The 12,333-nt window shown below is 40.9% G+C and overlaps 1 protein-coding gene across 1 annotated transcript in view; it reads right to left on the bottom strand.

The window, feature by feature from the left end:
- The window catches only part of DSCAM (DS cell adhesion molecule), a 540,743-nt gene extending 528,869 nt beyond the window's left edge, over window positions 1–11,874 (bottom strand). Inside the window, exon 1 of the mRNA XM_054973688.1 lies at window positions 11,757–11,874. Within this exon, the coding sequence (XP_054829663.1) occupies window positions 11,757–11,859 (103 nt within the window). The 5' untranslated portion in view covers window positions 11,860–11,874. The remainder of the gene's footprint in view (window positions 1–11,756) is intronic.
- Between the last annotated feature and the right edge of the window lie 459 nt (window positions 11,875–12,333).

Raw genomic sequence — 12,333 nt, 5'->3', positions numbered from 1 at the left:
GCATTTGTAGTAAAGTTAGTCTTATGATCTGTTGGTTTTTTTATCCTACATGTAAACTGTCAGAGTACAATGCTGATGAATATACCTCAAAATGAAAAGATCAGTCCAACTGTAAACTTTCTGTGTATTTACTGTGCTGTAAACTACTAGATTAATACAGACACAAATCTGAATATTTGTTGACAGTGCTCCATGGCAACATTGTGAATCTGGTAATTAGTACACTTCCAGGGGATTGTATAGGAAAGCCCTCAAGTACTAGTCCAAGAGAATCTTCAACAAATCCCTTCATTAAGCCTACTGAATTGATTTTATGGTCAGTAAACCATCATTGCAATTGATGTTTTGCATTAATAAATCTCCAGGTACAGCTGTCATTAGATGTTCACAAGACTCTAAAAGAGGTGGCATCAAGAGGGTTGCCTAGCTTTGGAAAATCTGGCAATGCCATTAAGGAAAAACCTGACAGGCCTGATGGGAAGCTCCATTTCCAGTTTAAATACACAACAAGCTTGTCCTCTGCTTCTTGCTTAGTCTTTTCCTCTCTTAACCCACTTTGTCTTCTCTGTCCCCTTTCTGTACATTCATTATTTGCCAACTTATTTTCTCAATCCAAGCACTTGAGTCATCATTTCCACCCTACCCAGATCACCCTAGGGAGTGATAACCACTTAAAAGAACGTGAATTGTTTGTTAATTATTCATTCCATAATGAGGGAAGAATCAATGAACACTTTTTCTTTACTCTTATTTTTTTCCGATCCCTGTGTGTGTGTGCGCTACAAGCTATCTCGCTAGGACAAATAAGAGTGAAATACAGAGCCAAGATTAGTGGCTGGGGGCAAAGGAGAAATGGTAGTACTGAACAGTAAGTCATCCAGACATCTTAGTCAGCAGTTGTAGCTAACACACACTATAATGATTAAGCTGTACTAGTAAATCACATTGTTGGAAAGGTTTCATCTCAGCATAACACAACTGAATTTGTTTTTTGTTTTCTCTGATATTGTAAAGTTTCTTCTCTCTCTCTCACTATCTCTCTCTCTCAAGAAATAGATTTTTTGGACCCCACTGTGAAGCCACCAGGGACCTCATCCCCTTTGGGGATGCCATATTTTTTCCACTGTCCCAAAGACCAGTCAACATACCAGAAATGTATAGCTTGTCCTTTAATGGCTTAACTGTTTTACAGTGCCATTTTCAGAAGTTCACCACCACCATATAGCCTGGACAATTCACTTGTCACCACCTCAACCTGCTCCCACCTAGGTGCTGGGCTGTGTTCTCAGGTGGCATCCTGCCACTATCTGCTGAATCTCCTAGGGTTGCCAGTCCCCTGCCCCCGAAAAGTTAGGGGGTGTGCCGGGATGCTTATCCTCCTTTCCTAGTGATCAGAGGCAGACCAGAGCATGTTGCACACAGGCTCTGCAAGCCCAATAATGCCTGTTATGACCTTTACTTTTGGGGGGTAGATTTTGCCTTTAATCTTCCCCTTACACCCTCTGGGTAGTTTGCTGACACCAGGAATATATTATTCCAAAATATTTTATTCAAATTTCCCCTTTGGTAACGTGTTTAAGCGTCAGGCTCCTTCGTGGTTCTATGTGGCCCTGAGGATATGAATGGGATATAGCAATGACAGCTACACTGGGATATAACAAAACAAAATAAAGGTTTATTTTTCAAGAAGCGTATTGGTTTCATAAAAGTAGTTCTTAGTTCTTAATGTTACTTCATTTAAACTCATTCACACAGATCTCTTGTAAGACTTCACACACAGTTAGCCTCTTTCTCTAGGCTCTATATTTCTCTCACATAAAACTCCTCAGGCAGCACACAGCTACCCTGCTTTCTTCTGACTGCCACTTTTCTCTCTACTCTCAGTCTCAAACTGCATTCACTCCGCCCACCCTCTCAGTCATCAACCAATCATATCACTCACTCATCCATCTCCTTCACCCCCCCCCCCCACTCTTCACCTATGTCATCAAGCATTTAAAGATACATGCACACATTTACTTGGAATCATTACAAATCCTCCCCCTTCTCCTTAAGCGGAACACATCTCTTTTTCAGAAGAGTTGTGTGCAGCTTTCTCCGGCTTAGGGAATGTTTTATTGTCTTTGCAGTTCCAGTTAAGTCCACTTCTCACTCTTCTGTGGTTTTTGGTTTAAAGTCTTGGGTTTCTTTAACTTGCGTTCCTCCTCTGCTGGGGTGTCATCTTCCTCTCTGGGATGTTCCACTGCTGGGCTGAGGTCATCTTCCTCTCTGGGATGTTCCACTGCTGGGCTGAGGTCATCTCGCTCTCTGGGATGCTCCACTGCTGGGCTGAGGTCATCTCGGCTTTGGCCTTCTCTACTAGGTCGTTGTTTGCTTCTTCTGGTTGTTTCTCTATCAATATTCTGTTCTTTTCTAAACAGTCTATTTCTTTCTTGCAAACAGAGTTTGAGCTGCTCAGTTCGTTACATGCTCTCTTCATGTTTGACACACTGGGTGACTCATTTAGAAGGCTAGCATCCTTCAAGGAGTTTCCTAACTCTTTATATTGTTTTTTGCACATGCTGAACTTTTCTAGGACTTTGCATTTGTCTTCAACCAGTTCAGCAACTTTACTATCAAGTTGTTGCTCTCTTCCTACATAAAGTCTATTTCTAACTGACTGATAGCTTCTGTACATTAGTAGAAAGACAATTAAAAAGGCAACAACGGCAAAATAAATCACCATTTCTAAATGCTGCATTTTTTTGTTGCTGTTTTCTAGGGCTTTCTGCAGCCTTTGGTTTTCTATATCCAAACCTTGGTAACTGACTTCTAAATGTTTAGCCTTCTTAAAAGAGGTTTTCATAAGCACTAGACTTTTCTGAAGCTGTTGTTCCTCACTTTCCAGTTCTTTGTTTTCTAATTGTAACTGAGCCATCTTGAGGTTCATACTCTTCAAAGATTCAACTGTTCTGAGTTCTAAATTCTCTTCATCAATTTGTGTATCCTGTTTCTCTAAGGACTCTAGTTGAAATCTGAGGTTTCTCTGGCTAGTTAGTCTTTTTTGGCATTCTATTTTCTATATCCAGATAAGAGTTTTCTTGCTGTGACGTATCTATTTTTTCACAAATTAGCTTTAGGTTAGCAACCCTTTTCTGTAACAACTCATTTTCCCATGCAAAAATGTTTGTTTCTGCATTCATCTCATTCTGCCTGGCCTCCTCTCTTATGTCCTTTAACTCAGGATCCTTCATGATTTTCTTTTTAAACTCCTCAGAGTTTTTATTTATGTCTCCTTCTTTTTCTTCGGACATTTCAGCAGTAATACTACTGACAAGAGTTTGTGTCTCTCTTTTTCTCTCCTGCAATGTATCAATGGTGTCTGTTGCTAAGATATCTAGGGGCTTGTCTTCTGCTCCCCTGGCTTCAATTTGTAACAAATTATTGGAGTCAGTGCATATTTGAATTCTTGCCTTTGCCCCCATTACATCTCTTCCCAATACTACTGGTATTTTCTGTTCTTTAATAACTGCTACAGGAAAATATTCTTCCTTTCCTCTCCAGTTAATTTTTAGCCGTGCTAGTGGCACTCTTTTAGAATTTCCCCACACACCTTGCAATGATATTTGTTTATCTGGAATCAGGTTTTTCTTATCAACAAAATCCTCCCTGACCAGTGTTACTGAGGCTCCTGTGTCTAGAATGGCTAAAGTATCTCTCCCATTTACTTGTACCATCTCTCTCAGTTCAATACCCTGAGCAACCTTATCTGTCTTTACCCCACACAAGTAGACTGTTTCTTCAGTGTTTATGGGTAAGGCAGTGTTCTTACTGGGAGTTTCATTTGTGTTTGTTGAGCTTTTGGAGTTTCTATCATCTTCATCACTCTGATCATCTAAGTCAGTTCTAGTGACCCTCCTTACATGCTTAAGTGTTGTTTGCTTGGGTTGGTTCTTTCGACATTTGTAAGCTAAATGTCCTTTCAAACCACATACAAAACATCTTTTATCATTCCAGTATCCATCTTGGTTTCTCTCTATATTTTTATCCTGACCTTTTATAATCTGAGCTCTCTCATATGTTTTTTTACTTGATTTAAACTCTGGTTTGTAGGAATAGTCTTTCTTTTCATGGCGACCCCTACCTCCTCTATTAAGTGTTAATCTATCTGCCCACTCTGATGCTTGGTTGATATTCTCTGGAAGTTTATCTTTAACTAGAAGTCTGATCTCTGAAGGAAGTTGAAATAAAAACTGATCCAAAATCATTAGATCCCTTATTCCCTCTTTAGAGTTAGCTTTGGCAGATGAAATCCATTTATCAAAATAGTCTGTCAGTTTGGCACTAAAAGACTTAAATGACTTCTCTTTCTGAGGCACTAGGCTTCTAAACTTCTTTCTGAAGTAATCAGCACCTAGCCTAAATCTGTCATATACTGCCTCTTTGTATTCAGCATAAACAACAGGTTTATCTGAGGGAAATGTGTTGTAGATCTCAGCCAATTCCCCTCTAATTAAGCTGGGTAAATACTTCATATATTGTGTTTCTGGTATTTCCCAGTTCTGAGCAGATCGCTCAAAAGTGGTCAGGAAAATTTGTGGATCTTCTCCTGACACATACACCATAAAATCTTTTGGGGTAACTCGAGGTAAATCAGCTCTGGGTTGAGAGTTTCCCTCCTTTTTGTCCCCATTCTTAAGTCTCTGTCTTTCTAACTGTAATCTTTCTGCTTCCAAACTGGTGTGTCTTTCCATCTCTTGAACTCTAAGTTCCATTTCAGCTTTCCACTTTTCCCTCTCAAACTGCTTTTGTTCTGCATCAACTTTCAGCTTTTCCCATTCAAGCTGTTTTTGTTCTGCTTCAACTTTCAACTTTTCCTTCTCAAGCTGGTTTTTTTCTCTTAGAAACTCTAAATATTCTGGACTAGGATTATACATTCCCTCAGGGTTTCTCTCAGATGCAGTACTCCTAGGCTCCACACTGCTTTGTATCAGTATAACTCTTCAATTCTTCTACACTTTTCCCCTCATGAGGTAAATTTAACTCACTGCGCTTCTGAATCAGAGCCTCCTTTTTCATCCCCATAAACTCTGCCATTTTTCTCTTTTACTTGTATTTCCTTCTACAATTTTACTAAACTTCACCAGATTATGTTCTCTCTTATAAATCCTACTAGTTCTTCTGTGTTTTTCCTTTATAACAGTTGTATATTCCTCATAGGATTTAACTGAACACTCTGTCTCTTTGGCTATCTGTCCCCTCATAATGCCTTCTCTCAGAATGTTCCCTCCTCCCAGGCTATTATATCCCACTTAAAATATTTTCTTCTCCTCAGGATGTTTGAGATCCCACCGCTATGCCTCCACTTGTTATGACCTTTACTTTTGGGTAGATTTTGCCTTTAATCTTCCCCTTACACCCTCTGGGTAGTTTGCTGACACCAGGAATATATTATTCCAAAATATTTTATTCAGATTTCCCCTTTGGTAACGTGTTTAAGCGTCAGGCTCCTTCGTGGTTCTATGTGGCCCTGAGGATATGAATGGGATATAGCAATGACAGCTACACTGGGATATAACAAAACAAAATAAAGGTTTATTTTTCAAGAAGCGTATTGGTTTCATAAAAGTAGTTCTTAGTTCTTAATGTTACTTCATTTAAACTCATTCACACAGATCTCTTGTAAGACTTCACACACAGTTAGCCTCTTTCTCTAGGCTCTATATTTCTCTCACATAAAACTCCTCAGGCAGCACACAGCTACCCTGCTTTCTTCTGACTGCCACTTTTCTCTCTACTCTCAGTCTCAAACTGCATTCACTCCGCCCACCCTCTCAGTCATCAACCAATCATATCACTCACTCATCCATCTCCTTCACCCCCCACTCTTCACCTATGTCATCAAGCATTTAAAGATACATGCACACATTTACTTGGAATCATTACAATGCCACTCCCGGTTTAAACTGGAACCCATGGTTTCTCAGCAAGCTGAAAGCTAGCACACCTCTTATTCTGCAATTCTTCAAGAACTGGGTCCACTGAAACGAGGGTTGCCAGGTGTCCCTGACAACCACTAGGAGATCAGGTTGGTGAGGGTGATGCAGGGGTGTTGTAGTACTATTGTATCTTGAACACCATGACACGCCAGCTTTATATTCAAATAACATGTTTCTATTCAGCTCTCACTCAGGCTCAGTCTGCATTTGTAGTCAGCCTCTCAGACAAGCTACAGCCGCTACCAATTTCCTACAGGAACCCTGAAGGGTCAAGACTGAAAAACATGCAAAGCTGTCCCCTAGAGGCTGCTTGTATGCATTACAACAAGTACTGCATTTTCCCTTGCAGTTTCCCTCCACACCCCATCACAATGATGTCATGTCCAGAGGTGATATCATTGCATGAAAAGGTGGGAGTGCACGTTTTGGGATGATTCTTAAGGAATCAGCTCTGGCACGAAGAGCACACATGCTCCTGCCACCCCCACACAACAACTTCATTTCTAGAAATGGTTTCATCACAGCAGGGTGCAGAGGCACATGAGATGAGGCTGGTGACAAGCAATCACTAGGTCTGCTTGTTGCAGAGGGGCAAACCACCAGGAGTTTGCCCACCACTGGTGGGCGTCTGGCAATCCTAGTTGAGACTCCATAGCTTCCAGTTTAAACTGGAAATAACATAATTGGGCCTGCAGTGCCTGGGTGCAACATGCTCTGGCCTGTCTCTGCTCCCCTCCCCCCACTCTCCAACAGTCAGGTCAGCAGTGACAGGAAGCAAAGGCTGAGGGAGGGGACCTAGCAGCCCTGCAAGCTTCTGTCCTCCTGGCAACTGCATCCTTTCTGCAGGGTCAAGCCAGGACAGGAGTAAATCTGCCTGGATCTGGTAGGAAACATTTCTTCTAGCTTCCTTCCTGTCCAGGAATAGCAGTGTTCAAACCTCCAGGAACCTTAGTACTCACCAGCCTGCAAAGGCTCCAAACCTGACTGCTAACATCTTCTCCCCAGCTTCCCCTCTCACCTTCTTCAGCTGGGGTCTTTTATCTCTCTTTCGCTGGCCACTCCTAGTTCCTGCTTCTACTCCTGAGCAGGCTCTTCCTCTCAAGAAGGCCTTTACCCCAGAGGAGTCCTTTGCTCTACAGTGAGCACGTACTGGTTAGCCTTCCTCCTGGCTCCTCTTTCTTTGCTGTTGCCGTCCCACTTGGCTCTCTTCTCATCGCTGCAACTGGGCTAATGCCTTCCTTGGGTCTGGACCAAGGCTAAAGGTTCTGACATGTGGGGTGGTCCTTAGGTCACTGATCAGTTTAATAGAATCTTTCAGTACAGATAATGATGGGGATACTCTTACATCTGGTACAGCCGCCCACAGACATTTCCCAAGAAAAGCAATTCTGCTGTTATACACTCACTGCCCACCAACTATTAAGAATGGCTACGAGGATCCTGCAGTTCCCAGAGTTTCTCTTCCATTTACAAAGCTCCTTCCTTTTATTCATGTGTTTTTATCTACCCTTGTTTGGGCCCCCACAGGTTCATTTGATTCATTCTGCCTTCCCAACTGAAGAGAGTTAGGCACACCTCTCATCCTCCATTCTGACATCACTGCCTAAAGCAAAGGTGACAAAAATGCAACCTGCAAATATGACCAATATACTTAGAGAGCTTTGACTGGCTGCAGCTCTTTGCTGAATGTACCTTTGCTGGCAAACACAGGCTTGTCTTTGTATAATATGTGAACTGGAACTAAATGAGTCAGTAACAGAACAATCTTCCAGCAATTGCAATTAATATGATACACATCTTTCTTTCCACAATGAAAATGTACTATAGACCAGGCAATTTTCTGACTTGAAATGCAGATATTTCTGGCACTATGAAGGCCAAAGATGACGTGAGCCATCTCACAGGGCTTAGGTTAGCAAGCTCTAGATTTATTTTGTTTCAGTACAAATAGGAATAGCTCTACTGCATTTTGGGCCAACGTCATATTTTGCCTTCCCTTTCACCCAGGAAGATCTGGATGCCTGGTCACTGTGAACAGTCCAAATATTGTTGGATGTTATGTGATGCCAGAAAGCTGTTGTTACATGGAAGATAAGCTCTCCTATTAAGATATCTATTCATGCTGTTTTTGATTTTGTTCAATGTATTGGAGAGGATTTCAGAATTGTAAGTTATTTGATTAATTATGTCACATTCCACAGTTCTTCTGCAGTGCCCTGATATGACCCCCTCCCCCCCAGCAAAGGAAGCCAAATTCTGGCAAATGTCAGATATAAGTAAAGTCCAGATGCTGAACTTGCCAATTCTGCTTGCTGGATCTATTGCACTAGCTTCCAGCCATGAACAGAGTACCAATAGGCTTGCCGTTTTTCTTCTAACCAGTTGCAACTTTTAAGCATCAGTGCTTTCAGATAGGCCTAGGGTTAACTGGAACTAAGGGTGCAGGAGATTACATTCAAGGAACTGAGCCTGCTTGCGGGAAGGGCAGGTTAGAAATGTAATAAATAACAACAACAACAACAATATTGTTAATAGATTCAAAGTAATGTTTATACAAAGATATCACAATGGTTATTTGTACCAATTAACTTATCCATCACTCATCTTATGTGTAACCAATTGACAACGCTAATTTTTAAAGAGTTATTGTTGTGAAAAGGTATGTAATTATTATTTAAACCAATAATCTATTCAATGAGAAGTCCCACAAGGATTGACTACTTATGCTCAGCATATCAGATGGCTTTTCTAGGCCCCTTTACATGCAGTTCTAAATACCAGTAATTTCAGCAGGCTTCCAGTAAGCATGACTAAACTATATACTAGGGCTGCCAGGTCCCATGGTGGGGGATCCCTTAATCCCATCCTCCAGCCCCCACCACCACTCACCCGACTTGCAGGCAAACACTCCTGGAGAAGCATGAGATCACTCCCGGGAGTAATATCATCACACCACCCGAAGAGTGCTCCCGTGTTTTGCAGTGGGCCAATTTGTGCCCTAAAGAGCCAAATCAGGCCCATTTGGGACCCAAATCAGCCCACTTCAAAGCGTGGGAGTATTTCCAGGCCCTGCATGATGATGTCAAGAAAAGTGACGACAAGAAAGGTCCCCTTAACCTCTACCGAGAGAGTAAAGTAACTTGGCAATCCTACTGTACACACATTTATTTATTTAGATATTTATACCCTGCTTTTCTCCCCAGAGGGGACCCAAATCAACTTACAACATTGTTATTCCCATCTCTTTTTTATCTTCACAACAACCATTCTGTGAGATAGGTTAGGCTGACAGAGAAACACCTGCCCAAGTTTCCACAGCTGAGTGAGGATTCAAACCTGGGCCTACCGCACCCTAGTCTGACAGTTTAATAATAATAATAACATTTGATTTATACACCCTTCTTCAGGACAACTTAACACCCACTCAGAGCGGTTTACGAAGTATGTTATTTTTATTCCCACAATAATAAGCACCCTGTGAGGTGGGTGGGGCTGAGAGAGCTCCTAGAAGCTGTGACTGACTGAAGGTCACCCAGCTGGCTTCAAGTGGAGGACTGGGGAATCAAACCCGTTTTTCCAGATTAGAGTCCTATGCTCTTAACCACTACACCAAACTGGCTCTATATGTTTTATATAAAATAAGTATATCGTTTCAAGGAAAACTCAGAGCAGCTATCAATCATAATTTTCTAAAATTATACTTCAATATATAAATTAACTAAGTCTCACCCATAATAAAATAAATGAAAACATCACTCCCACACAGACCATAGAAAAATGCATACATTTGTGTATCACATTTGTGACAGCAGTTCTATTTGTAGCATACTTAGTATTGTGATGATTAATCTAGCAGTTTTTATCACAGTATTTATTGATAGGATGCAACTCACACTTCACATACTGACTGTGGGGGTTTCAGAATCATCAAAAGTATTTCCCATTTAGCTAGAGCTCTGAAATGTGTTACTCACAAAACCCAAGACGTATGAATTGCTAGGACAAGCTTGTAGCATGGCATTTATTTATTTCTATGAAAATGGTTAAAAAATGTCCATTACTATCTTATATCATGTTACTCCAGTTTAATTTCAACAGATGGAAGCAATTCTGCATAAGATTACACTGCTCCTGGCCATCTAAAAAGCACAGCTTGGCACATACACAGATGAGGACACCCAGACTACAACAAATATCTGAAAATAGGATATTTTGTCTCTAATCACGTCATAATAGATCTTAATATTTTAGCACAGAGCAAACCATCCTATGAACACTTTCCTGGGGGTAAGCTCTAGTGAATAAGATGGGAATTACTTCTGAGTATACCTGCTTAGGACTGCTCTCATTGTTGGGATATGAGGTTCCATTGCATTTTCAGGCTTGAATTGGAAGGTGGCTAGCAACATACATCTATGTTTTCAGAATGCATACCATGCATATTTCATTCAGTAGAGTATATGCTCAATTTAATTTCCATCCATTTCTACCCTTACCTGAACTGTAGAGCATGTGATACCTAACTCCTGCTATAGTTGTGACATTTACAGAGCAATCCTAAACAGGGCTAGTCAGAAGTACGTTCAATTTTATTCAGTGAGGTTTACTCCCAAGGAAGTATTCATAGGATTGTAGAATTTAAAGTACTGCTTTCTTCTTACAACATTCAACACCTGATTTTCTATCTATAAAACACCAAGGGGAGGGGTATGACATTCAAAGGTGTCCAAAACACCATTAGCTTAAAAGCATTGTTTTATATTATTTGTAAGACACTACATTTTCTTAAAGTTTTTGTTTTATATCTTGAAGTTAACATACATCATAGATGCTTTTATGAATTGCTTTTAATATGAATATGTCACACTTTTCCGCTATCAATCAACTTTTCTTTTTCACTTGACAGAGTGGTACAACTCCTTTAGGATGTGCTGCTAACTTGAATAAATAATTCCTGCTGTGTAAGATAAATGTATTTTAAATTTGTATTTCATTAAGTGGCCATGTCTCTAAATTCTAAATGTTGTCTATTGATATTGCCAACAGCCTCACTCCACTAAAATCCAAACTCAAGTTAGATTCTTTATTTAAACTAAACCATTAGTAGACAAGCCAAATTTAATTCAGAATTTCTTCCATGATTTCAAAAATCCATTCAATATCAAATAACAATCACAGCCCAGTAAAGAACATTATGATACTGACACCCAAATACTAATTAATTTTCAGTCCAAAAATCACCACACATTCAACTATATGCCTTGGGCTGTTTCCCTCTATTGTAAATATTCCAACAATGCTGGCAATGGTGAGGCCAACCTGCCAGGAAAGGGATGCTGATTCAGTTGGAAAGACCGGCATGATTACTGCAACCATGCAGACAGAACCAATTATAACTCTCCAGGAAACAGGCTTTCATGCACAAGAGCAAGGGATCAGAAAACTAGGTTTAAAGGGATCTCTGTAAGACATTAGAACTGAGCTTCCACAAAACTCTACAAAGATCAAAACTTTAGAATCCAATAGTCTAGCAAATTAATGTAATGCACCAAACACTAATTTCATAGATTACACTACACATTTTAAAAATCAAACCAAAGCTAAAGACTCGAAATACAAGTTCTTCAAATATCTTGCCACATTTGATCCTAGAGATGCTTCAGTGCAGTTTTTTACAACTGAAGGAAAAGGATCAATACTCAGCTATCTTCCTCAAAGGAAACATCACATACAGAGGGACAGGTACACTGGACCTGACTGGGAAAGAGAAAGACCTACCTGAGACAAGTGAGACTGTGTCTTTCTCCCATGAGACAACAGTGATGTATGCCTCCACAGAGGAGGGGATAATGCACTTGAAGACCGCTACATTGCCTCTCATGGCTTTCTGGTCCTCCACACGGACTGTATATGGTTCCCGTAAAACTAAACATAGAAACATAAGGGTTTATCTGTAGGTGGAAGTCATTTCTATTGTTCTCTTGTCATGTACAGTTCCAAGGGAACATTCACCAACACCAGCACTGCTACCTGAGCAAGCAGGGCCCTCTAGTCAGGAGGCCCTAGCACAGACCTGCCTATTGCCAGACCTGCCATGATCTCCCCCAGGAGGAAAGAAGGCAAAGAGCTAGGCCAGATGCAGGAGTGCTCACCTGGCAGCCCAACCCCGTCCCCTGCTAAGGAAATACTAGAAGAAACCAATGAGTCTCTGCAGGATCTGGGCCTGTTGCTCCAGCTGCACAGAAGAGCCAACTCAGGTTGTGGAATGAGCCTAACACTGGACCCAGAATCACCTGGAGGGAAACTCCCTATCTAAAACTGCAGTGAAGCTGGGGCCATTGTGGGATTAATTTGT

This window comes from Eublepharis macularius, chromosome 3 (genome assembly GCF_028583425.1).
Source record: "Eublepharis macularius isolate TG4126 chromosome 3, MPM_Emac_v1.0, whole genome shotgun sequence".
Taxonomy (NCBI): domain Eukaryota; kingdom Metazoa; phylum Chordata; class Lepidosauria; order Squamata; family Eublepharidae; genus Eublepharis; species Eublepharis macularius.
The sequence above is the reverse complement of the archived record's forward strand: the minus strand, read 5'-3'. Positions and strand labels throughout refer to the sequence as shown.